Here is a 26,204-nt window from a genome sequence, read left to right on the forward strand (position 1 = left end):
TTAATACTCTTCTTGTTCCTCCTGTGGGCCCCCCTCATCAGGTATCACAAAACCTTCCTGAAATGGGAAAATGAGAGGGTAAAGCTATTATTTAACAATGACCAGTTTCTACTGTACATTTCCTCATATTAAGCCTCTTGAAGTAAGCTATTCTTCTTGTCTCTACCACACACTTGGCACTTAATCACACAGGTAACTACTATTTTTTTATTTCTTGGACAACAGAATCATTATCTAACATAAAGTCAAAATTGAGCACAATCAAATTAGTGGCATGGGAAAACTAAGTGTGCAAGGAAAGAGAAGACCCGTGGTTCTCACTTCATGTTCACCTTGGGGCACTCTGCAAGTGCTTTCAGCACAAATGTCTGTGGGAAGCCATTAAGGTTTTCCCCTAAAAGAATATTTCTGACTCAGCTGACTGTCCTTCGCCCAGAGTCAACAAGGTTTGGGGTTATGGAAAGTTCAAAGTAAAAGGTCTGAGAGAAGATCAGGTGGAGAAGATCAGGTGGTGATGGCACAAGGGTACTGATTAACCTACCTCTAATGTATGTGCTTTGAATTGGTCTTTATTGTATTCTGGTGGTGATAGCATGGGGATGTTGATTGACCTGTAACTCTATAAATACCCCAGGAGTGGAAAGGCCAGGAAAGATGATATTGACCCAGAAGTAGGCGTTGGCCAGTAGGTCGACCAGTAGAGATATTGACCCAGGAGCAGGGGTCGGCCAGTAGAGACAGTAGGCTGGCGGTCCCCCCACGTTAGAATAAAAAATTCTTGTAATTAAATTCTAAGAGTTTAATTCTTCATCCTCAGGCCTCTCTTTGGAACCTGTACTTTTGCCGGCTGGCTCCAGCAAATGTCTACAGAACCCTACCACAAAAATTACACTTCTCAGCCAGGCACCATATACACACCTAATCCTAGCTACTCGAGAGGCCAAGGCAGAAGGATCATAAGTTGGGAGCCAGCTGAGAAACTTAGCAAAACTGTCTCAAAATAAAACTTTAAAAAGGACTAAAGATGCCTGGGCATGGTGGGGCACACTTGTAATCCCAATACTAGAGACGCTGAGACAAGAAGATCGCAGATTCAAAGTCAGCCTCAACAACTTAGTGAGGCTCTCAGCAACCTAGTGAGACTCTGTTCCAAGTGAGAAATAAAACCAGGCTTGGGATGTAGCTTAGAGGTAGAATGCTTCTGGTTTCAATCCCTCAAATAAATAAATACCAAATAAATAAATAATAAATGAATAAATAGGGCTTGGGGTATAGCTCAAGGGTAGAATGCTCCTGGGCTCAATCCCCATTACAACACACACAAAAAAAAGGCTAAAGATATGGCTCAGTAGTAGAGTTTACCTATCATGCATGAGACCATAGATTCAATCCCTAATACCACCAAAAAATAAAAGTACTTCTCCGTGAGCCACCATCTTGGGTTTTTTTTTTTTTTTTTTTTTTTTTTGCACTGGAGATGAAACCCAGGGGCATTCTACCTCCAAGATACACTTCCAGCTCTATTTTTTATTCTTTATTTTGAAACAGGGTCTCGCTGAGTTGCAAAGGGCCTCACTAAGTAGCTGAGGCTACTTAGTGATAAGTAACCACGATCCTCCTGTCTCAGCCTCCCAAATGCTGAGATTACAAAGCATGCCCCACCACAGCCGGCTTACCATCTTTTTTTTCTTTTTTTGCGGTACTGGGGGTGGAACCCAGGGGTATTCTACCTCTGAGTGACAACCTTACCCCTAATTTTTCATTCTTTATTTTTGAAACAGGGTCTCACTTAGTTGGAAGGAGCCTTACTAAGTAGCTAAGGCTGTCCACAAACAGCAATCCTCTAGTCTCCGCCTCCCAAATGCTAGGATTACAAGCTTCCATCTTGTATTTTTTAATCTCTATAGCTGAATTTACATTTGAGCCTTCACTAAAATAGCAGACTACCCCAAAGTCTCCTATCTCTTCATAATCTTTATTTTCATTATCCAGCACTAAGAAAATCCTAAAGATTTACCGAACAAATTATTAGCTTTTTAGTCACTGTGCGTGTGCGTGTGCGTGTGCATGGTACTGGGGATGGAACCCAGGGCCTTCTACCTCCGAGCTACACCCCCAGATCTATTTTATATTTTACTTGGAAATAGCGTCTTACTAAGTTGCTAAGAGCCTCACCAAGCTGCTGAGGCTGGCTTCAAATCTGTGCTCCTCTTGTCTCAATCTCTCGAGTACTGGGATTACAAGCATGCACCACCACTCCCAGCTTTAGTCCCATATCTTAATCTCTCAAAATTCACAGGATATATTATTACCTTGCTTTTGTATAGTGCTACATATACTACAAATAGTTCAGAGTGTGATCCTCCAAGACCTTGCTGGGCTTATAGAATTATAAACACGACTACTAAACAACGAGCACAGCCAGATGTCATGTCCTAAACCAAGGGAAAATCAGCCTTCCCCAATTAGCTAACATGTCATCACTAGTCACAGAAGATTTGGCTGTGTCATAAACATGAATCCAAAGAAACCTGATCATGAAGTACTTTGAGGGAATGGGAACCAGGCAAACTCATGGAAGGGAGGACCAAAAGCATACTCTGATAGCTGAGGGCAGCAGGCACTGAAAAGGACCAAGGACAGGCCTGGGGTGCTGATAACTGGAGGCAATGCCTCAAGCCAAGGGTCCACGCTGCAGGTGGCGGGATAGGGATTAAGGGGACTTCTAGCTAAGAGTGTTTTGTGGTTCTTCAGTGGCCACAAGCTCTAGAAGCCAAACACCTTCCTGTCCTATTGCTCTTCTCAAAGCCTCATGAGCTCAGGCAGAGGCTGAAGCTGAGTATAATAAAAAATGACGTCTTCTAATGAATGCTACATTGAAACACAACAGGCATTAGCACAGTTTGCTGAAATCAACCAAACTTATTTTCTCTTAAGTGGTGAAATGAAAAAAAAAGTTTGCATAAATACATACATCTGTAGCGTAGAGAATGTCTACAATCCTCTGCAACACAGGGTCGTTTTCCCCCTCATTCTCCTGGCAAATCAACTCAATGTTCCTTAGCTTTCCGAAGTAGAAATCTCTCTCTTTCTCCAAGTCTTCAACAGTGAGTTTCAATACGTTGACCTGCACAAGGTATTAAAAAGAGTGAGAGACCTGGCACCAATAAAATGTCAAATTTCTAACCCAAAAGTAATATGGTCTTTGATCAAACTCAATCACAGAAGGAAAAAAAGACAGTTACTGTCAATTTTCTTCAGCCCCAGATAAACTATATGTACTTGTTCAAGACAACCCTGACTATAATTGCTCCCAGAAAAGGGCAGACTATAAGACTACACTTTGAAACATACAGGAACCTCTCAATGACTGAGAAAGGATCAAGGAAAAAACTAAGGAAGCCTGAGACAAATACAGAAGAATCCAAAAGCCAGCCCAGAGAGGTAACTAACAATCATAAACTGAATCCTTGCCAGCCACTGGTCAGTCAAGCCCAAGTCTGGCTACATGTGGAGGTCAATGGAAAAGGTCGGATTCCCCACGAGCCGCACTAAAGGGCTCTGATTCCCATAGAGAGGCTACTGAGAAAAAAAAATCTCAGTATTCAGGCCAAGAACAACAAAAGCTGTAATAATTCTCATGATCCTATGTGTACTCTAACCATGGTGCATCTTTATTCCAGTGTATTCAAATTTATAACAACTGAATTCAATTTAATTCCCAATACCAACTGCACAGTATACCATGTAGCACAAAAACCCTGGACCTACAGATTAGGGCCACAGAACAGCAGAGAAAGTCAAGCCGGGGAATGGAAGGTACAGCAATAAAGGCAATGTGGGCAGCAGTGAATTCTGAGAGCACCACAAGAGACCCAAGACCAGCCGTGCAACCTTCTAAAGGTGCAATCCAAAAGCAGATGAAGCAGCCAGACACAACTGAGGGGAGTAATCCCATCCTGGGAAAAGAGAAAGCTCCCTTTCATAACCTGCAGTCAAGAGTATTCAGAGGGCTGGGGTATATCTCAGTGCTAGAGTCCCGGCCTAGCATGTGCAAGGCCCTGGGTTCCATAGCCAGAACCAAAATAGCAGAGCAAAGGACAGAAGAGAGAAGGGGAAGAGGAATGGAGGGGGAAGAGAGAAGCATTCAGAGATGGGGAGCAGGCAAGTGGGACCACCTTTTTTTTTTTTTTTTTTTTTTTTTTTTTTTTGCAGTACTGGGGATAGAACCCAAGGGCATTCTACCTCCCCAGCACTATTTTTATTTATCTTTTTTTTTTTTTCAATCGGATCTGGGGGTGGAACTCAAGGGCATCCACCTCTGAGCTACATCTCATGTCCCATGTTTTGTTCTTTATTTTGAAACAGGGTCTAAGTTGCGGAGGGCCTAAGTAGCTGAGGCTGTCCACAAACATGATCCTCCATTCTCAGTCTCCTGAATGCTGGTATTACATGCGTGCACCACCACACCCGGCTTTATTCTTTATTTTGAAACAGGGTCTAAGTTGCAGAGGGCCTTACTAAGGAGCTGAGGCTGTCCACAAATGTTATCCTCCGGTCTCAGCCTCCTGAATGCTGGGATTACAGGCATGTACCACCACACCTGGCTGATCACAGAAACTGCTTTGAAAAATAACTTTATGTTTCAATAAAATACTACTTTAGCCAGGTGACCAAAGTTAAATCAACCAATTTCCCCTATGTACCCACCCCTGCTTTTGCTGTAGTTTACTGCCTTCCCTGAAACTAATAGCCCCAAAGTGACATATGAGAAAGGTACAAAAGAGTACCTTAGGCAAGAGTACTCTTGGGCAAGAGTTTACTAACCCCAGAAATAAAAGAAGCTGTCTCAAGCTGGGCATGGGGGCACACACCTGTCATCCCAGTACTTGAAAGGCTGAGCTAGGAGAATCACAGGTTTGAGGCCTGCCCCAGCACTTCAGTGAGATCCTTAGCAACTTCGTAAGACCCTGTTTCAAAATAAAAAAAAAGAAGCCGGGCATGGTAGCGCATGCTTACAATGGGAGGCTGAGACAAGAGGATCATGGTTCGCAGACAGCCTCAACTACTTAGTGAGGACCTTTGCAATTCAGTGAGATCCTGTTTCAAAATTAAAAAAAAAAAAAAAATTGGGCTGGGGGTGTCACTCAGAGGTAGAATGCTCCTGGGTTCCATCCCCAGTACTGCAAAAAAAGAAAAAGAAAAAAGGGCTGGGAGTGCAGTAGGGACACAGAATGCCCCTGGGTTGGCCAGGCATCATGGCATACGCTTGTAACCTTTGTTCTTGGGAGGCTGAGACAGGAGGATCGCAGGTTGGCACCCAGCCTCAGCTAGTTAGTGAGGCCCTCTGCAATTTAGTGAGACCCTGTTTCAAAATAAAAGAATAAAAAAATAGGGCTAGGGTGTAGCTTGGAGGAAGAATGTCCCTTGGTTCAATCCCCAGTACTGCAAAAAAAAAAACAAAAAACAAAAAAAGAAATATCCCTGGGTTCAATACCCAGTACCACAGAAAGGGGTGGGGGGCTAGGGATGCAGCTCAGTGGTAGAACACCCTAGGATTCAATCCCTCAGTACTGCCCCACTACACACACACACACACACACGGTGGGCTAGAGTGTATAGCTCAGTGATAGAACACTTGTCTAACAAGCCTGATGTGTGCTTGATCCCCAGAAACATCAAAAATCAAATCCATGGCTAATAATCAGCGTTACTTTTAGACACCCCCCACAGTGGTACTAGAGACTGAACGCAAGGGAATTCTACACCTAAGTTACAGCCCTTTTTTTTTTTTTTTTTTTGCGGGTCTGGGGATGGAACCCAGGGGCATTTGACCTCCGAGCTACACCCCCTGCCCTATTTTTTATTCTTCATTTGACCTCTGAGCTACACCCCCTGCCCTATTTTTTATTCTTTATTTTGAAACCGGGTCTCACTGAGTTGCAGAGGGCCTCACTAAGTAGCTGAGGCTGTCAGCGAACCGTGATCCTCCAGGTCTCAGCCTCCCGAATGCTGGGATTACAAGCGTGCGCCACCACTCCTGGCTGCTAGAACCTTTCCTTACAGTAAAGCAATGGCTACAACCTAAGAAGCCCAAGGAGAATGTTTTGGAACTACACTGGCCACTATGGTAACCATCAGACACATGTGGCTACTTGACATGCGGCCAATGGGACTGAGATATGCTGAAAGTATTAAATACACAGCAAATTTAAAAGAGCAAGTACATCTCATTAAAAGTTAATTTTCTCTAGGATGACCTAAGAATGTAGAATCCTTACAGATCTCCCAAAAATATGTTTTATTTTGAAACAGGGTCTTGTTAAGTTGCTTAAGATCTTTTTTTTTTTTTTAAGGTTTAAAGAAGTTTATTAAAAGAGAAATACAGAGGACAGGTACAGCTCCATACCAGACTGGCATGGAGGGATGACTCGAATGAGTACACCCTGCTTAAGATTTTTTTTTTTTTTGAAGATTTAAAGAAGTTTATTAGAAAGATAGAAATACAGAAAATAGAAATACAGCTCCATACCAGACTGGCATGGAGTGGTGACTCGAAATGAATACACCATTAAGATCTTTTTAAGTTGCTGAGACTGGCTCAAATCAAAAAGTTCCTCTCGTCTCAGTGTCCCAAGTAGTATAATGATTACAGGCACTTGCCTCCGTATCCGGGTTCTCTCCATTTTTATACTTCAGAACTTTACATACAGACCACAGAACCATAAGAATCACACTGTCTTTTACCCAGTGGAGCTGGTACCAAACACCATTCCAGTGCCTGATTTGACATGGGCTCACAAAATCTGTTCAACCACCATAAGTAAAGTATTAGCCCAGCTCACACATAAGGCAGAAGTTCAAGGAAGTTAATTAACTTGTTCCAGGAAGACATGATGCCAGAGCCAGACTCACTTTCCCCCAGATCCATGTAACCCAAAACTTGTGCTTCATTACACTAGACACTGTCTGAGCTGAGAGCAGAAGTCCCAGAAAACCTACCAAAGATGCTCCTGGAAGAGACAAGATCAGCTTGCTGGTGACCAACCTCCCCACTGCCCACTCTACAGTCTCTTTTTCTCTGAAACTATTTCCTGTGTACATCCATGCCTCTAAAGAGAGTTACAAATCTCCCTTTTACTCTAGCAACAGTGCCAGAGAGTGGCTCAGTCAAAACAATTATTCAAAAGCAAACAAACAAAAGGATTCATGAGGAAATATTTAGAAGTCTAAAATTCAGCTGGGTGTGGTGGTGCACACCTACAATCCCACTACTTAGGAGGCTGAGACAGGAGGATCCAGATTTGAGACCAGTCACAGAGATTTTCAGCAACTTAGTGAAACCAGGTTTCCAAATTAAAAAATAAAACAGGGGTGGTGATGTGGCTCAGATGTGATGTCCCTGGGTTCACTCCCCAGCATGCACTCCCACACACATCTAAAACTCATTCTGATCTGCAGAGACTTCTGACAAGTACCTTTAGAATACTAAATCCTGAAGATATTTCAAGTCACTGAAATGTTAAGAACAGACCAGAAGGACAATAGCCCTTTCAAACCAATTTCAATCTTCACAAAGTAACTCTTCTTTATCTTTCACTCCGATTCCCAGACAACCCTGAAAGTGTTCCAGAAACATCCAAACATTCTGTTTTAAGGACTAGTTTCCAGACAGACAGAGCTTTCTGCCACACTAAGTACAGAAATGCCTACCTCCTTCTCCTCCCAATCCCCTCCCCACTCCTATCAGGAGGAGGGAGACAAGGCTCATCTTCCCTTACAAGAAGGACAGCAGCAAAGGAAGACCCAGAGTGGCTCATGTCTTGGACACAGGAAACGCCTACCTGCTGCATCAGTTCAGCTGCGTCATCATCCCCATTGCCCACACCAGGATTCTTCCGGGCCACTCCTGGGCCAGCCTTAGGAGTCGCAGTAGTTCTCTGTGTTGAAATGGGTCTCTGTGGAGCTGAACGAGGATTAGACGTTCATTCATTCATTTTTTGCAGTCGTGGGGATGGAACCCAGGGGTATTCTAGCTCCAAGATATACCCCCAGCCATATTTTTTTATTTATTTTGAAACAGACTTTCACTAAGCTATGGAGGGCTTCACCAAGTAGCTAAGGCTGGCTGTGAACCTGCAATCCTCCTGTCTCAGCCTCCCACCTACTGGGATTACAAACATGTGCCACCACACCAGGCTAGCCTTTTTTTTTTTTTTTTGAGGTATTAGGGATGGAACCCAAGGGCTTTCTAACTCCAAGCTACACCCCCAGGGGACTTATTTTTTATTCCCTTATTTTGAAACAGGGTCTCACCAAGTTACAAAGAGCCTCACTAAGTAGCTGAGGCTATCTGCAAACTGCAATCCTCCTGTCTCAGCCTCCCAAATGCTGGCATTACAAGCATACGCCACTGTCTGGCTAGATTAGACATTTTTAAGAGAAATAATTTTATTATTATTATCTTTACTTTTTGAGGTACTGGGGGTTGAACCCAGTGGTATTCTACCTTCAAGCTACACTCCAGACTGATTTGTGTGTGTGTGTGTGTGTGTGTGTGTGTGTGTGTGTTACTGTGGATGAAACCCAGAGGCTTTCTACTTCTGAGCTATACCCCCAAGATTATTTTATATTTTATTTGGAAACAGGATCTCACTAAGTTGCTGAGAATCTGTGCCATGCTCCTGTCTCAGCCTCCCAAGTACTGGGATTACAAGCATGCACTACCATGCCCAGCTCCTTTATTCTTTATTTTGAAATAGGGTCTCACTAAATTGCACAGGGTTTAAGTAGCTGAGGTTAACTGTGAATCTGCAATCCTCCTGTCTCAGCCTCCCAAATACTGGGATTACAAACATGTGCCATCACACTCAACTTTAAGAGAAAGAATTTTTTTCCCGCAGTGGTACCGGGGGTAAAACCCAGGGGCTTTCTACCTCCAGGCTATACTCCCAGACCTATTTTATACTTTATTTGGAAACAGGTCTCACCAAGTTGTTGACAGCCTAAGTAGCTGAGGCTGGCTTTGAACCTGTGTGATCCTCCTGTCTCAGCCTCCCAAGTGCTGGGATTACAAGCATGCGCCATCATGCCCAGCAAAGAAAAGAATTTTAAAAACAAACAAAACCCACAAGACACCAACTGTTTTCTACAAAAGGAACTACTGCTAGAAATCCAGCATGCAAGACAACACCCCTATGTGTGCCTCAAGTGGCTTTTATTCTGGCAGCAAAGTACCAATTTTAGCCACACTTTCATGCTAGGGGTAAGTTCAGTGAGGTCTTTTCTCTGCTGTGAACAAGACTATCATCTGAAAGACAGATGATCTACCCAGCTCCAACCAAATCCACAAATGGCAGATTCATAGACCAAAGGCAAATTTCATGCCAGCAGATCACAATCTCGGCAATTGCTATATACCCTGTTTCCCACCTGGAAAACTAGACCCCTCCTCACACATAACCTTAAACTCCTTGGATTAGAGGAAAGAAGTCCATAAGGCTAGCAGAGCTCTTACCACTGTGACTTCAAAACCTCTACTTACCTTTTAGAAAGATCAAGAGAAAATTTATAGACTAGGACTTAGACTTCTCTTGGCATTTTAGCCAAAAGCAAAGTAGTAAGGTAACCAGCCTAACTAAAAATCAAAATAATCAGAATGGGTTATGTCAAGATAAATGCATCATTAGCTAGGCGTGGTGGCACATGCCTATTAATCCCAGGACTTGAGAGGGTGAGAAAGGAGGATCACAGGTCTGTGAATAACCTAAGCTACTTACTGAGGCCCCCTGCAACTTAGAGAGACTTTGCTTCAAAAAAAGAATAAAAAATAGGGCTGGCGTACAGCTTGGAGGTAGAATGCCCCTGGGTTCAATCCCTAGTTCTGCCAAAAATAAAAAATAAATGCATCGCTCATTATTTTACTATTCATTTTGCTATTATTCTGTAACACTTGTATATTGTATCAGGCTTAAACATTTCTAATCTTAGCCTGGCGTGGTGGAACAATCTTGTAATCCCAGTACTTGGGAGGCTGAGACAGGAGGCTCGAGCAGGTTTGAAGCCAGCCTCAGCTACGTAGTGAGGCTCTCAGCAATGTAATAAGACCCTGTTTCCAAATAAAATATTTAAAAAATAGGTCTGGAAGGTATCCTAAAGATAGAAAGTCCCTAGGTTCCATCCCTTGTATCACTTAAAAAATTGTAATCTTCCTGATACCCCAAATTTATAACAATAAGCCTTCTGCCCACACTAACAAAAACTGGCGTCTGGGTGGCTCTATCTAGCTTATGTTTATCCTCAAGACTAAATGTTTACTGCAAAGCTCCACACAATGTTAGCAGCACCTGAAATATGAAATGCTGAGGGTTCTCTGTGCAGCTGCCCATTTTAAACAGCTAAAAAACAAAAGCATTCAGTGCCTGAGCAAGCTGGAAGACTCACATAATGCTGACGGTGCTGTAAATGGCTCAGTGATTTTGGGAAACAGGCAACTATGCAAAAAACCGAACAGAGTTAACATATGGCCCAGGAATTCTGCTGCAAGATATATATTCTTAGGTATACACCCAAGAGAAACGAAAACATATGTCCACACACTAAAACAATACTTGAATCTTCACAGTAAGTATTACTAATAGCAAAAAGTAGAAACAACTCAAATGACCATCAATAAATAAATGAGGTAGAGACATTAGTGCAATTATTATTTTGCAATAATATTACAATAAAGAAGAGCTGGTGTGGTGGCCAATGCTTGTAATCCCAGCATTCAGGAGGCTGAGACCGGAGGATTGTGGTTGAGGACAGCCTCAGCTACTTGGTAAGGCCCTCTGCAACTCAGTAAGACCCTGTTTCAAAAATAAAGAATAAAAAATTAGGGCTGGGGGTGTCACTCAGAGGTAGTAGTATGCCCTTGGGTTCCATCCCTAGAACCGTAAAAAAAAAGAAAGAAAAAAAAAAAAATAGGGCTGGGGTATGTAGCTCAGATATAAAATGCCCCTGGATTCCACTCCTAGTATTACACACACACACAAAAAGGGAAGACCTGATAAATACTACAGCACTGATGAATCTTGAAAATAATGACACTAAGACCAGGCATGCGTGCACGCCGGTAATCCCAGTACTAGGGAGACTGAGACAGGAGAATACTAGTTTGAGGCTAGCATCAACAACTTAGCAACACCCTCAGCAACTTAGTGAGACCCTGTTTCAAAAATAAAAAGGGTTAGGGATATAGCTCAGAAGTAGAATAGTCATGGGTTTGATTCCCAATACTAAAAAAAAAAAAAAAAAAAGTACTCAACCTACTCTGTCTATCAGAGAGATCAGCCTCTCTCAAAATACCATAGAACCAAGTGTGGTAGCACATGCCTATTATCCCAGTACTGAGACAGGAGGATCACAGGTTCAAGTATAGCCTCAACAAGTGTGTGCGACTCTCATCAACCTAGCAAAACCCTATTTCCAAAAAAGAAATAAAATTGGGCTAGGAGTATAGCTCAAAGGTAGAATGCCTCTGGGTTCAATCCCCAGTACCACACACACAGAAAAAAAAAAGCTATGTGACCATAACTAATGTTCTAGCCTTCTTCTAGAAAGGGAAGAATTAGCATCTGTAGAGATCTTCCCTGCCCCAACATAAACACATTTGATGAATATATTACTGTAAACACATCTTAGGAACCTATCAGCAATACCTTCTCTAAAGCGAGCTTCCTCAACTCCCAACACCAGAGCAAGACAAGCCTGCTCTCCAGTAAAGCAATGGGGAGCCAGGAATGAGGCAGGAAGCTAGTCTGCAGACAGCAGAAAGCAGTCCCTAAGAGACCTAGAAAGCTCCTTCAAGCCTAGAATCCAGGAATTCCATTGCAATTTACCTTCTTAGGGTTCTGTGAAATGTCCTTGTTTTCCACATAACTAAACTCTTACGTACGCTATCCTGAGGGATTTAGGCTTTGTTTGCTTCTTATACTGAGAATTGAATCCAGGGATATTCTACCTGAGTTACACTCTCAGCCTAATTTTATTTTTTATTTTGAAACAGGGTTCTCGCTAAGTTGCAAGGCTGGTCTCGAATCTATCTCAGCCTCCCCAAGTACTGGGATTACAAGCATGCATCACCAAAACTGGCAAGGGATATCTGCCTTATAAAACTAGAGAGGCCTGGTGCCACACATCTTTAATCCCGGTACTTGGGACGCTGAGACAGGAGGATTGCAGGTATGAGGGCAGCCTCAGCAACACAGAGAGATAAAAAGACTGGAGTACAGCTCAGAGGTAGAATGCTCCTGGGTTCGATCACTATTAACTAACACACACACACACACACACACACACACACACACACACACACACACACCCTAGAAAGCTTTGGCAAAATAGCATACAGTAACTCATCCACGCCTCAAAAACAACCCTTTCAGTAAGGACTAAACTTCCTGCTTCACAGAGAATGTTGTGGGGCAGAGGTGAAGAGGCTCAAACAGAGCTGCAGAATATAAACACAAATTTGCCTCATGACAGAATCCAAGCTCTTGCCGCATACCATAGATTATGCTGTGTGTGTGTGTGTGTGTGTGTTGTGTGTGTGTGTGTGTGTGTGTGTGTGTGTGTGTGTGTGTGTTACTGGGGGTAGAACCCAGGGGATTTTCTACCTCCAAGCTATACTCCCAGACCTATTTTATATCTTATTTGGAAACAGGGTCTCACTAAGTTGCTGAGAGCCTCACTAAGTAGCTGGGGCTGGCTTCAAACTTGTGCAATCCTCCTGTCTCAGCCTCCCAAGCGCTGGAATTACAAGCGTGCACCACTACGCCCAGCTGGGATTATGCTTTTGAAGATCCTTAGGATATGGTTACCAAGGCAGATTTGGTGGCGCACACTTGTAATCCCAGTACTTGGGAAGCTGAGACATGAGGCTCCCAGGTTCACAGCCAGCTCAGCAACTTTGTAAGGCCTTCTGCAACTTAGTGAGACCCTGTTTGAGGGCTGGGGATATAGCTCATAGGTAGAGTGCCCTGGGGTTCCATCCCCAGTATCACAAAAATTTAAGAAAGATATGGTTACCCAAAAACTTGATTCAAGGCTGGGGATGCAGCTCAGCAACTGAGTCCTTTTCTAGCATGCACAGGGGCCTGAGCTCAACCCCAGGAGTGGGGAATAAAATTGTGGCTAAATGTTAAGTGAGCGGCTACTTGGAATACTATTATTGGGGAAATGATGTTTCGGGGCCGTTTTTCTTTTCTTTTTTACCTGCACTGCTAGAGCTGAGAGGTTTCTTCGGTTTATTCAGAGCTGGAGCAACAAGGGAGGGAGCCACTGCAGTTTCTTGCCCTTGTCTGGCAGCTACAGGGTCATATTCTTTTCCATCATAGTTTGCATCAAAAAACTTCTTGAACCACTGAACAAATTCAAAATTGTCCTGAAATTTTCCTTTTACTAATTTATCCACAGGAATTATCTGCAGAGAAAAACCAAGACAATTTAGGCCAAAGAAAGAGGCTTTTTAGCAAACATCACACCCGTTTATGCCTCAAATCAGTGTAAACCTTTGCCAAAATAAAAAATATTGTAGAAAATGTAGTATTAAGGCCTTAGAAGTTCAGAGCGCAAGTTGCATTCAGTTTGCCTTCAACACAGTACCAATCCCCTTCCAGTCCCTCATATTTACAAAAAAGAATCCAGACTGAAAAAGGAGTATCATTAAGTCACAGATATGCATCCAAACTCTTCCTAACTTGGTAAGAGTGTCATTCCACCATAAAGAGTATATCCATGTAACCTGTGCCTATCAAGAAGTATGAAATCAAGCCGGGCATGGTGGCGCACGCTTGTATTCCCAGCATTCAGGAGGCTGAGACCAGAGACCGGGGTTTGCGGACAGCCTCAGCTACTTGAGGCCCTCTGCAACTTAGTGAGACCCTGTTTCAAAATAAAGAATATAAAAACAGTGTAGCTCGGAGGTCGAATGACCCTGGGTTCAATCCTCAGACCCACAAAAAAAAAGTAGGAAATCCACAGCATAAACAAACTACAGGTATCTACAATTAATTGCTAAAGAAAATTTGGGCTGGGCATAGTGGCCCATATCTGTAAAACCAGCATTTGGGAGGTTAAGACCGGAGGATCACAGGTTTGAGGCCAGACTCAGCAATTCAGCAATACTCTTTAAAAATGAAAAAATAAAATAGGGGCTAGGGATGTAGCTCAGAGATAGAATGCTTCTAGGTTCATGGGACTGAACGCATGAACCCAGAATTAATTCTGATTTGAAAATAGTCAAGATGTTGAATCATTCATAGATTTCTATAATATGACATGTCTTCCAAGTAATTCCATTTCTATTAAAATAATAACCCTCAAAGTTACTTTTATTAAACAACAATACAATGTTGCCAGGTATTACTTCAAATCAGTAAGGTGTAGAGTTGAACTATGATCTCCAAATATTGGAACTTCAATGAAATTTACTATTAAAAATAGTATAGATTCCGGGTGTGGTGGTGCATGCTTATAATCCCCACGCTTGGGAGGCAGAGACAGGAGGATCACGCAGGTTCAAAGCCAGCCACACTGGCTTAAGAGACCCTGTTTCCAAATAGAAATATAAAAATAGGTCTGAGAGTGTAGCCCGGAGGTAGAAGGGTTTCCAGGAACCCCAGTACCACAAAAAAAAAAAAAAAAAAAAAAAAAAAACAGTATAGTACTACAGACTGAGATAGGAGAATGGCAGATTTGAGGGCAGCAACTTAGCAAAACTGTTTAAAAATAGCCGGGCGTGGTGGCGCACGCTTGTAATCCCCGCGCTTGGGAGGCTGAGACAGGAGGATCACACAGGTTCGAAGCCAGCCTCAGCTACTTAGTGAGGCTCTCAGCAACTTAGTGAGACCCTGTTTCCAAATAAAATATAAACTAGGGCTGGGAGTATAGCCTGGAGGTAGAAAGCCTCTGGGTTCCACCCCAGTACCATCATAGTAGTAGTAGTAGTAGTAGTAATAATAATAATAATAATAATAATAATAATTAATAATAATAAAAATAAAAAAGAGCTGCCAAGCGTGGTGGCCCACACTTGTAATCCTAGTACTTGGGAGGCTGAAACAAGAGGATCACAGGTTCGCCACCAGCCTCAGCAACTTAGGCCCACTACAACTCAGTGAGACCCTGTTACAAAATAAAAAAATAACATCAGGCTGGGAGTCTATCTCAGAGGTAGAATGCCCTTGGGTTCCATCCCAATATGACAAAAAATTTTTTAAAAAGTTAAAAAGTGCTGAGGTAGCTGAGCGTGGTGGCCTATGCTTGTAATTCCAGCATTTGGGAGGCTGAGACTGGAGGATCGCGGTTCACAGACAGCCTCAGCTACCTAGTGAGGCCCTCTGCAACTTAATGAGACCCTGTCTCGAAATAAAGAATAAAAAATATGGCAGGGGGTATAGCTCGGAGATCGAATGACCCTGGGTTCCATTCTCACACCCGCAAAAAAAAAAAAAAAAAAAGTGCTGAGGGATGAAGCTCAGAGGCAGAATGACCCTAAATTCAACCTCCAATAAAATACTAATAATAAAAGTAATAATACAATAATATATTAGCCAGGCATGACGGTATACACCTATAATACCAGCTACTTGAAAGACTGGGGCAGGAAAGTCCCTTGACCCGAAGAGTTCAAAATCTACCTGAGACAATATAAAGAAATCCCCTTCTGAAAAACAAAAATATATGTATATAGTTACATATAAATATTATGTATAAATATTATGTGCCAATTAAAATTTTCTTTTGCTAGGCATGCCTATACTACCAGTTCTTCGGAGCCATTTAATCCTTAATCCAATTCACAGGCTACCAACTTTTTAAAAATCAGTACTTAACCTAAGAAATAAATTTACTTACTTTGTCAACTCCCATTCTCTTAAAACCTGCTTGTAGTATTTTGAAGTTCTGGATATATTCGTGTTCTAGTTTAGCTTGGAATTTCACTTTCTTCAAGGCAATGGAACCAGGGAACAGCATGTCCATAAACTGACAATAGGCAGCCCCTGAACACATTAAAAACACACAAAGGTACTATAAACACTAGAGAGCACTGAATGATACTATCCCCCCCCCCTTTTTTTTGGTGGTACCAGGAATGGAACCCAAGGGTTTTCTACCTCTGGGCTACACTCCCAGACCTAGTTTATATTTTATTTGAAAATAGGGTCTCACTAAGTTGCTGAGAACCTCACCAAGTAGTTGAAGCTGGCTTCGAACCTGCGCGATCCTGTCGCAGTATCCCAAGTACTGGGATTACAAGCATGCGCCACCACGCCCACCCTTGAATGCTACTACTAAAGAGGCATAGTAGCCAGGCGTGGTAGTGCACACCTACAATTCCAGTACTTGAGAGGCTAAGAGAAGACGCATTCACAATCAGCCTCAGCAATTTAGAAAGATTATTTCAAAACAAAAAATGTTTAAAAAGGACTGATGGTGTAGAGCTTCGGACACAGAATGCCCCAGGGTTCAATCCCCAGTACCACAAAACAAACAAATATATACATAAATAAATTTTTTAAAAAGTAAAGAAGCATAGTGAACTTTCCCCAGTCACACTTAACGTCCCATTTATTTTTATATGGTAACGGAATCACTACACTGATGAGAGTCTCACTACTTGCTGAAGCTGTCCTTCTACCCTGTGATCCTACTGTCTCAGCCTCCCAAGTACTGTGATTACAGGCATGCACCACCGCAGGCAGCTACACAAATACAATTTAAAAAGGTATACAGGCGGGCGTGGTGGCGCACGCTTGTAATCCCAGCATTAGGGAGGCTGAAACCAGAGGATCCCGGTTCACAGACAGCCTCAGCTACTTAGTGAGGCCCTTTGCAACTCAGTGAGATCCTGTTTCAAAATAAAGAATATAAAATTGGGCAGGGGATGTGACTCAGAGGTCGAATGCCCCTGGGTTCCATCCCCAGACCCGAAAAAAAAAAAAAAAGTTATACAGGAAGCCAGGCATGGTGACGGTACTTGGGAGACAGACAGGAGGATCACAGGTTTACAGCCAGCCTCAGCAACTTAAGTGAAGCTATCGGCAACTTAGCAAGACTCTTTATGAAAATAAAAAGTAAAATAGCGAGGCTAGGCTTGGTAGCTCACACTTATAATTCTAGTACTTGGGAGGCTGAGGCAGGGAGCTGTATAGCAGGTTCGCAGTGAGCCAGAGCAAAGGCTTCCCACAACTTAGTGAGACCTGTTTAAAAATAAAAATAAAAATAAAAAACAGGGCTAGAGATGTAGCTCAGAGGTAGAATGTTCCTGGGTTCAATTGGGCATAGTGGCACACTCTGTAATCCCAGTACTTGGAAAGCTGAGACAGAAGGACCTCAGGTTCACAGCCAACCTTGGGAGGCCCTCTGCAACTTAGTAAGACCCTCTTTCAAAATACAAAAATAAAATTATGTTGGAGGTGTAGCTCTCTAGAGGTAGAATGCCCTTGAGTTCAACCCTCAGTACTACTACTACCAAAAAAAAAAAAAAAAAAAAAAGCCAGGCAGATGGCAACAACTGTAATCCCAGCATTTGGGAGGCGGAGACCAGTGGCCAGCCTCAGCTACTTAGCGAAGCCCTTGGCAACTCAGTGAGACCCTGTTACAAAAAATAAAAAGACTAAAAAAAAGGGCAGGGGGTTTAGCTCAGAGGTGCAAGGCCCCTGGGTTATATCCCCGGTACTGCAAAATTTTAAAAAAAAAATTTTTTTTAATGAATGTCTCTGAAGTTCAATCCTCAGAACCAAAAAATAAATAAAATAAGAGAGAAAAGGCTGAGCATAGTGACACTCACCTGTTAATTCCAGAACTTGGAAGGCTGAGACAGAAGGATCACAGGCTCGAGGACAGACTCAACAATACAATAAGACTCAAAGAAACCTAGTAAGAACCTGTTTCTAAACAACAACAAAAAAAAAAAATTAAAGGGCTGGGTGTGTAGCTCAGAGGGACTATTCCCATGAGTTGAATTCCCAGCCAGCACCCTCCAACCACTAAAAAAAAAAAAAAAAAAAAAAAAAAAAGAGAATGAGCATAAGGTGTGGTATGGTGTGGTGTGTGTGTGTGTGTGTGTCATGCTTGGGATTTAACCCAGGGGCATTCTACCACCAAGCTACACCACTATCCCTATTTTATTTTTATTTTAAAATAGGGTATTAGCCGGGCATGGTGGCGCACGCTTGTAATCCCCGCGCTTGGGAGACGGAGACAGGAGGATTGCGCAGGTTCGAAGCCAGCCGTGCTGGCATAAGAGACCCTGTTTCAAAAATATAAAATAGGTCTGGGAGTGTAGCCCAGAGGTAGAAGGGCTTCCAGGAACCCCAGTACCACCAAAAAATAAAAATAAAAATAAAATAGGGTATTAAGCCGGACGTGGTCCCTTGTAATCCCCGGCGCCTGGGAGGCTGAGACAGGAGGATCACACAGGTTCGAACCCAGCCTCGGCTACTTACTGAGGCTTTCGACAACTTAGCGAGACCCTGTTTCCAAATAAAATATAAAAAGGTCTGGGAGTATAGCCCGAAGGTAGAAAGCCTCTGGGTTCCACCTCTAGTACCACCAAAAAATAAATTAATTAATTAAATAAGGTATTAAAATTGGTAAATCCCACACTTCTAAGGCTGTCTTCAAACCTATGAGCCTTCTGTTGCAGCTTCCCAAGAACTAGGATTACAGGGGTGTGCCACCACGCACAGCAAATATCCACAATTTTTTTTTTTTTTTTTTTTGCCGTACTAGGAGTCAGAACCCAGAGGGATTCTACCTACAAGCTTCACCTCCAACCCTTTTTTTTTCTTTCTTTCTTTAAAAAACAGTGTCTCAGAGTTGGGTGTGGTGGCGCACACTTGTAATCCCCGTGCTTGGGAGGCTGAGACAGGAGAATCTCATAGGTTCAAAGCCAGCCTCAGCTACTTAGTGAGGCTCTCAGCAAAGTACTGAGACCCTGTTTACAAATAAAAATATAAAATAGGTCTGGGAGCATAGCCCAGAGGTAGAAGGCTCCTGCGTTCCACCCCCAGTACCACCCCCAAAAAATAAAACAGTGTCTCACTGAGTTGCAAAGGGCCTCGCTAAGTAGCTGAGGCTGTCCACACACTATGATCCACCTGTCTCAGCCTCCAAGTGTTGGGATTGAAATCATGCACCACCACGCCCGGCAAATATTCACAATTTTTTTTTTTTTTTTTTTTTGCGGTTTTGAAGATAGAACCCAGGGGTATTCTACCTCCAAGCTATATCCCTGAGTTGCAAAGGGCCCACCAAGTGGCTGAGGCGGTCTGAGAACCGCAATCCTCCTGTCTCAGCCTCCCAAATGCTGGGATTACAAACATGCATCACCATGACTGGCAAATATCCACAATTTAATATGAAAAAAAAAATCTGGAACACACAAGAAGAATATGTACATGTGCAATGTATATATGTGGGGGGGGGCAGGCATTCGCGGACAGCCTCAGCTACTTAGTGAGACCCTGTTTCAAAATAAAGAATAAAAAATTGGACAGGAGGTGTAGCTTGGAGGTCAAATGCCTCTGGGTTCCAGACCCACAAATGTGTGTGTGTGTGTGTGTGTGTGTGTACATATATATATATATATGTATACATGTATATATGTACACATATGTAGGTGAGTACAGATCTCTGGAGGGGTACACCCCATTTCATAGATGAGCACAGCTTGTATATTATAGAACCTACCTGTTTTTTTCTTTTTTTTTTTTTTTTTTTTTCTTTTTGGTGGTACTGGGGGTGAAACCCCAGGCTACCTTCCAGGCTACACTCCCATACCTATTTTATATTTTATTTGGAAACAGGGTTTAAGTTGCTGAGAACGATAACTAAAAAATAAGAGTCCCAGCCGGGCGTGGTGGTGCACGCTTGTAATCCCTGCACTTGGGAGGCTGAGACAGGAGGATCGCACAGGTTCGAAGCCAGCCTCAGCTACTTAGTGAGGCTTTCAGCAACTTAGTGAGACCCTGTTTCCAAATAAAAAAAAATAAAAATAAAAAGGGGTCTGGGAGTATAACCCAGAGGTAGAAAGCCTCTGGGTTCCACCCCCAGTACCACCAAAAAAAAAAAAAAAAAAAGTCCCAAAACTGAGTAGGGTGTAGGCTTTGAAAAATATGATCTGCTGATGCTGGGGTATGGTGGCACACACCTGCAATCCCAGCTACTTGAGAGGCTGAGGCAGAGGGTCACCAGTTTCAAGAAAACCTAGGCAACTCAGTAAGACCCATCTCAAAAAAAAAAAAAAAAAAAAAAAAAAAAAATTAATAAAAGGGAATAGGAGTCAGGCATGGTGGCACATGCTTGTAATCCCTGCACTTGGGAGGCAGAGACAGCAGGTTCGAAACCATCTGCGCTGGCTTAAGAGACCCTGTTTCCAAATAAAAAGTATAAAACAGGTCTGGGATTGTAGCCCAGAGGGTTTCTAGGAACCCCAATACCACCAAAAAAAAAAAAAAAAGAGGAAACAGGGATATAGCTCAGTGGTGTAGCACCCCTAGGTTCAAACCTGAGTACTACCAAAAAAGAAAAAAAATAAAGCTATGTGTGATGGTGCACAATTTATCCTTGTATTTGGTAGGCTGAGACAGGAAGATCACAGGTTCAAGGCCAACCTCAATAACTTACCAAGACTCTTCAAAAATAAAAAATAAAAGGGCTTAGGGGTATAGCTCAGAAGTTGAATGCCCCTGAGTTCAATCCAAGAAAGAGAGAAAGACCGACTGAGACAGAAAATAAATGAATTTTTGAGTAAAGGTTCAAATCCATTTCTATTTTTGATTGCATAAACATAGACTTCGACTTGTTCCCTCTAAACCATCATTATCAACTAAAAATGGAGTTAATAACAATTCCTACTTCATAGAAGTACAGTGAAAACCAAACAGTTATATATGGGTAGGCATGGTGGCTCATGCCTATAATCCCAGTACTTGGGAGGCTTGAGACCTGAGTATCCCAACCCAGAAGAGCCTCAGCAATCAGTGAGATGCGCAGCAACCTCGCGAGGCTCTATTTCAAAGAAAACTTTTTTTTTAACAGCACCTCCAAGCTACACCCCAGCCCTATTTTTTATTCTTTATCTTGAAACAGGATCTCACTGAGTTGCACAGGGCCTCACTAAGTAGCTGAGGCTGTCCTTGAACCTTGATCTTGTCTCAGCCTACCAAATGCTGGGATTAAAAGTGTATGCCACCAAGTCCAGCTAAAAGCAAAACATTTTTTTAAAAGACTAGGGGTTTAGCTTAGAGGCAGAATGCACTTGGGTTCAATTCCCAGTATCACCACCACAAAAAAATAATAATAATAATTAAGCTTTTAAAAAAAATAGGTCTGGTGGTATAGCTTGAAGGTTCCCAGTACTACACACAAAAATAGTTATGTGTAAAAAGCATTTAAATGACCCTAGCATACAAGTGTTTGAGTAAATGACTGATTTGCTTATTTTGTTGTTTGTGGGGATTGAACCCAGGGCATTCTCCTTGCTATACCCCTACCCCCTTTTTTAATTATTATTTTGTGGGGGGGGGGGAGATACTAGAAGTTGAACTCAGAGGTTATGCTACCTTCAACTATACCCACTCCCGGCCCTATTTCTTTTTCTTTTCTTTTTTTCTTTTTCTTTTTCTTTTTTTGCAGTAGGGGATAGAACCCAGAGGCATTCTACCTTAAGCTATACCCCAGCCCTATTTTTTATTTTGAAACAGGGTCTCACTGTGTTGCAAAGGGCCTCACTAAGTAGCTGAGGCTATCTGCAAACTGTGATCCTTCGTCTCAGCCTCCCAAATGCTGGGATTACACGTGGGTACCACCATGGCTGGCTCCTATTATATTTCTTACTGAAAATTAAGAGTCTCACTAGTTGATAAGAGTCTCACTATGTGCTGAGGCTGTCCTCAAACCTGTGATCTTCCTGTCTCAGCCTCCCAGGTTACAAGTGTGTGCAACCATGACTAAATCCTTTTAAAAAAAAAAATAGGGTCTAGGGTGCTGAGGGCCTTGCTGGGTTGCTGAGGCTGGCCTCCAATCTATAATCCTCCTGTCTCACCCCCCAAGTACTGGGATTACAGGAGTGTTACCATCCTGACTTGTTGTTCTGACCCTCTATCACAACAAGTGTGTTGTGTGTGTTATCTGTGTGTGTGTTGCCAGGAATCAAATGCAGGGGCCCTATGAATGCTAGGCAAGTGCTAGACCAGTGACCTAAATCCCCAGCTCCAAGGTAAGAATTTAAGTAGTAGCAGGACACATATCCCTAGAAAAATCTAGCATAGTCCTGGCTTAAATCTCCCATCTGTGGTAGTTTCAGTTTGGGTAATATGTTCTTTACCATTTTGGAACACAGGGACAATAAGCAGAACTCTCAAAGGTGAGACAAAGTTCTTTTAGGAAGTCCAGACTGATAATACCTTTATGAGATATAATTACCAAGAGCCTAAAGTTCATAAGCCTTGACCCCATAATTATGTATTTAAAATCACTGATGAAATAAGCAGATAAAGTTTATGCTAAAAGATATTGAACCTGGCCATTACAAATAATGGAAATATTAGATATATAAATGTCCAAAAATCGAGATGAGATCAAATAACTAACAAATCCATAGAAAAGTATATAAACTGGGAATAGAGGCCTACAACTATAATCCCAGCTACTTGGGGAGGACAGGGCAAACGGATCTCAAATTTCAGGCCAGCTTGGTCAACTTGGCAAAAATGAAATAAAAAGGGATGGGGAACTTTACCAGTCGTGGTGGCGCACGCCTGTAATCCCAGCATTTGGGAGGCTGATGAGACAGGAGGATCGTGGTTCAAGGACAGCCTCAGCTACTCAGTGAGGCCCTTTGCAACTCAATGAGACCCTGTTTCAAAGTAAAGAATAAAAAATAGGGCTGGGGGTGCAGCTCAGAGATAGAATGCCCCTGGGTTCCATCTGCAGTACCACAAAACAAATAAATAAAAGGATGGGGAGGCAGCTCAGTAGTAGGGAGTTTGCCTAACATGCATGAGTCCCTAGATTCATGAAAAAAAAAAAAAAAGAGGCTGAGGTTGCAGCTCAAAGGTAGAATGCCCTGGGTTCAATCCCCAATGCCATACAAAAAAAATGAATAAATAAAAAAGAAAGAAAGAAAAGAAAAGAAAGAAAGAAATGCCTGTAATTCCATTATTTATAGAAAGCAATCATTTGGGTGCGTTTTTTTTGCGTGGTCCTGGGGGTTGAACCCAGGGCCCCTATTTAATTTTGAAACAAGGTCTTGATCAGTTTCTGAGGGCCTTGATAAGCTGCTGAGAAAAATCACTCAATTGCTGAGGAAGGCCTCCAATCTGCAATGCTCCAATTTCATCATCCTGAATACTGAGATTAGAGAGGTGTACTACCATGCCTGGCTAGGTGGTTTTTCTTTTTGTTATTCTACCTATGAACTATATACTCCCAGCCCTTTATTCATCCCTCTATTTTTTTATTTTGGGGGGAATATATGGAAGATTGAACCCAGGGTCATTCTACCTCTGAGGTACACTCCCAGCCCTATTTTCTAATTTTTTTTTTGGGGGGGGGGGGCAGGTCTGGAGATGGAACCCTGGGGCATTCAAGCTACAGCCCCTGCCCTATTTTTTATTCTTTATTTTGAAACTGGGTCTCACTGAGTTGCAGAGAGCCTCACTAAGTAGCTGAGGCTGTCTGCGAACCACGATCCTCAGGTCTCAGCCTCCTGAATGCTGGGATTACAAAGGTGCACCACCATGCCAGGCTTCTATTCTTATTTTGAAACAGAGTCTCCCTAGGTTGATGAGAATATCACTACTTGGTGAGGCTGTCCTCAAACCTGCAATCCTACTGCCTCCACCTCCCAGGTACTGGGATTACAAGCATGTGCCACCATGCCTGGGCTTCCCCCTTTGTTCTGTTTTTGTGTGTGTGTGGTGCTGGGATGAAATCCAGGGGCATTCTACCTGAGTTACACCCCCAATTCTATTTTATTTTTTATTTGGAAACAGGGTCTAAGTTACAGAGAGACTAAGTTGCTGAGGCTGGCTTTGAACCTGTGAAGCCCATCTCAGTCTCCCGAGTACTGGGATTACAAGTGTGTGCCACTATGCCTGGCCTCCTTTGTTTTTTTTTTTGTTGTTGTTGCTTGCAGTACTGGGGATGGAACCCAGGGACATTCTACCTCTGAGCAACACCCCAGCCCTATTTTTTATTCTTTATTTTGAAACGATCTCACTCAGTTGTAAAGGGCCTAAATAGCTGAGGTTGGTTTCAATTCTGCGCAATCCTCCTCTCTCAGCCTCTCAAATGCTGGGATTATAAGCATGAGGCACCATACCTGCCACCCCCCATCTTTTTGTGGGTCTGGGGATGGAAACCAGGGGCATTCGACCCCTGAGCTACACCCCCAGCCCTATTTTTTATTCTTTATCTTAAAACAGGGTCTAAGTTGCGGGGGGCCTAAGTAGCTGAGGCTGTTCACAAACCGTGATCCTCCAGTCTTCACCTCCCAAATGCTGGGATTACAAGCGTGCGCCACCACGCCCAGCCCCGCTTTGTTTTTTGAAACAAGGTCTCACTAAGGTTGCTGAGGCTGTCAGTCCTATTGTCTACCAAGTACAGGGACTGCTGACATGCTTCTCTTTATGTTGAAACTAAGTCTGCCTAAGTTACTAAATACTGGTTTTGGTTTTATTTGTTTGAGGGCAGGGCTTGGGATTAATCCGAGGGACATTCTACCTCCAATCTACACCCAGGCACTTCATACTTTTTATTTTGAAATAAAACAGTGCCTAAGTTGATGAGGATCTCCGTTGCTAAAGCTGGTCTTAAACCTGTAATCCTTCTGTCTCAGCCTCCCAAATACTGGGATTTTAGGTATACATCATTGTGCCCTGGAGACCTTGTTTCAAAATGAAGAATAAAAATAGGGCTTGGAGTGTAGCTCAGAGGTAGAATACCCCTGGATTCAATCCCCAGTACCTCAAAAAACAAATAAGTAGATAGATAAATAAATAAATGCTAAAAGCCTGGCGTGGTGGAACACACCTGTAATCCCACTACTTGGGAGGCTGACACAGGAAGATTGCAGGTTCAAAGGCAGTGTGAGCAATACTGTGAGGTGGTCAGCAATGTAGCAAGACAATTTTTTTTCTTTTTTTTAAAGGTACTAGGGATAGAACCCAGGGGCATTCTACCTTCAAGCTACATCCCCCGTCCTATTTTTTCTTCTTTATTTTGAAACAGGGTCTCACTGAGTTGTAGAGGGCCTCACTAAGCAGCTGAGGCTGTCCGCGACCACAATCTTTCCGTCTCAGCCTTCCCAAGTACTAGGATTACAAGCATGTGCCACCACATCCAGACACAAGAGCCGGTTTCTTTTTTTTTTCCCCCAGTACTGGGGATGGAACCCAGGGGCATTCTACTTCTGGGCTATACCTCCAGCCCTATTTTTTATTCTTTATTTTGAAACAGGGTCTCAATGAGTTGCAAAGGACCGCACTAAGTAGCCAAGGCTGTCTGCAAACCATGATCCTCCCGTCTCAGCCTCCCCACACCCATCTGACCTTGTTTCTAAATAAAAAATAAAATAGGGCTGGTGGTGTAGCTCAGAGGGAGAATGCCCCTGGGTACAATCCCTGGCACCACCACAACAACAACAAAAAAAGAAATGATAAAAAGTGCTAAAGGGCTGAGTGTGGTGGTACACGCTTGTAATCTCAATACTTGGGAAGCTGAGATGGAGGATCACACAGGTTCAAAGCCAGCCTCCGCTACTTAGTGAGGCTCTCAGCAACTTAGCAAGACCCTGCTTCCAAATGAAACACGAAATAGCTGCGGGAGTATAGCCTAGAGGTCGAAGGCCTCTGGGTTCCATCCCCAGTACCACACAAAAAAAATAAAGTGCTAGGGTTCCATCCCCAGTACCACAAAAAAAAAAATAAATAAAGTGCTAAGGGTTTAACTCAAAAGTAGAATGCCTCTGAGTTCAAACTCTAGTATCAAAGTAAAAAGGACAAAAAGTGATGTAGGAGACTTCTCTTACCTGAGCACAACTGTTCAATCTTTGTCAGATTCAACTGAAGAGATTCATTGATCCAGGCCAGCATGTCATGTCGACTTAGGTTATCGCTGGTGACTGATGTCGAGTATACGTTCACTGCCAT

At 42.8% G+C, this 26,204-nt stretch overlaps 1 protein-coding gene across 1 annotated transcript; it reads right to left on the reverse strand.

Moving 5' to 3' along the window:
* On the reverse strand, positions 1 to 26,204 carry MAPRE1 (microtubule associated protein RP/EB family member 1; the record flags this gene model as incomplete). Its single annotated transcript, XM_080716104.1, has 6 exons — positions 1 to 57; positions 2,975 to 3,127; positions 7,845 to 7,966; positions 13,258 to 13,465; positions 15,901 to 16,046; positions 26,084 to 26,204. The coding sequence occupies 6 exons, from the start codon at positions 26,202 to 26,204 to the stop codon at positions 1 to 3; spliced, it is 807 nt and encodes a 268-aa protein (XP_080572230.1).

The sequence above is a fragment of the Muscardinus avellanarius genome, assembly GCF_963383645.1.
Source record: "Muscardinus avellanarius genome assembly, chromosome: 19".
NCBI lineage: Eukaryota > Metazoa > Chordata > Mammalia > Rodentia > Gliridae > Muscardinus > Muscardinus avellanarius.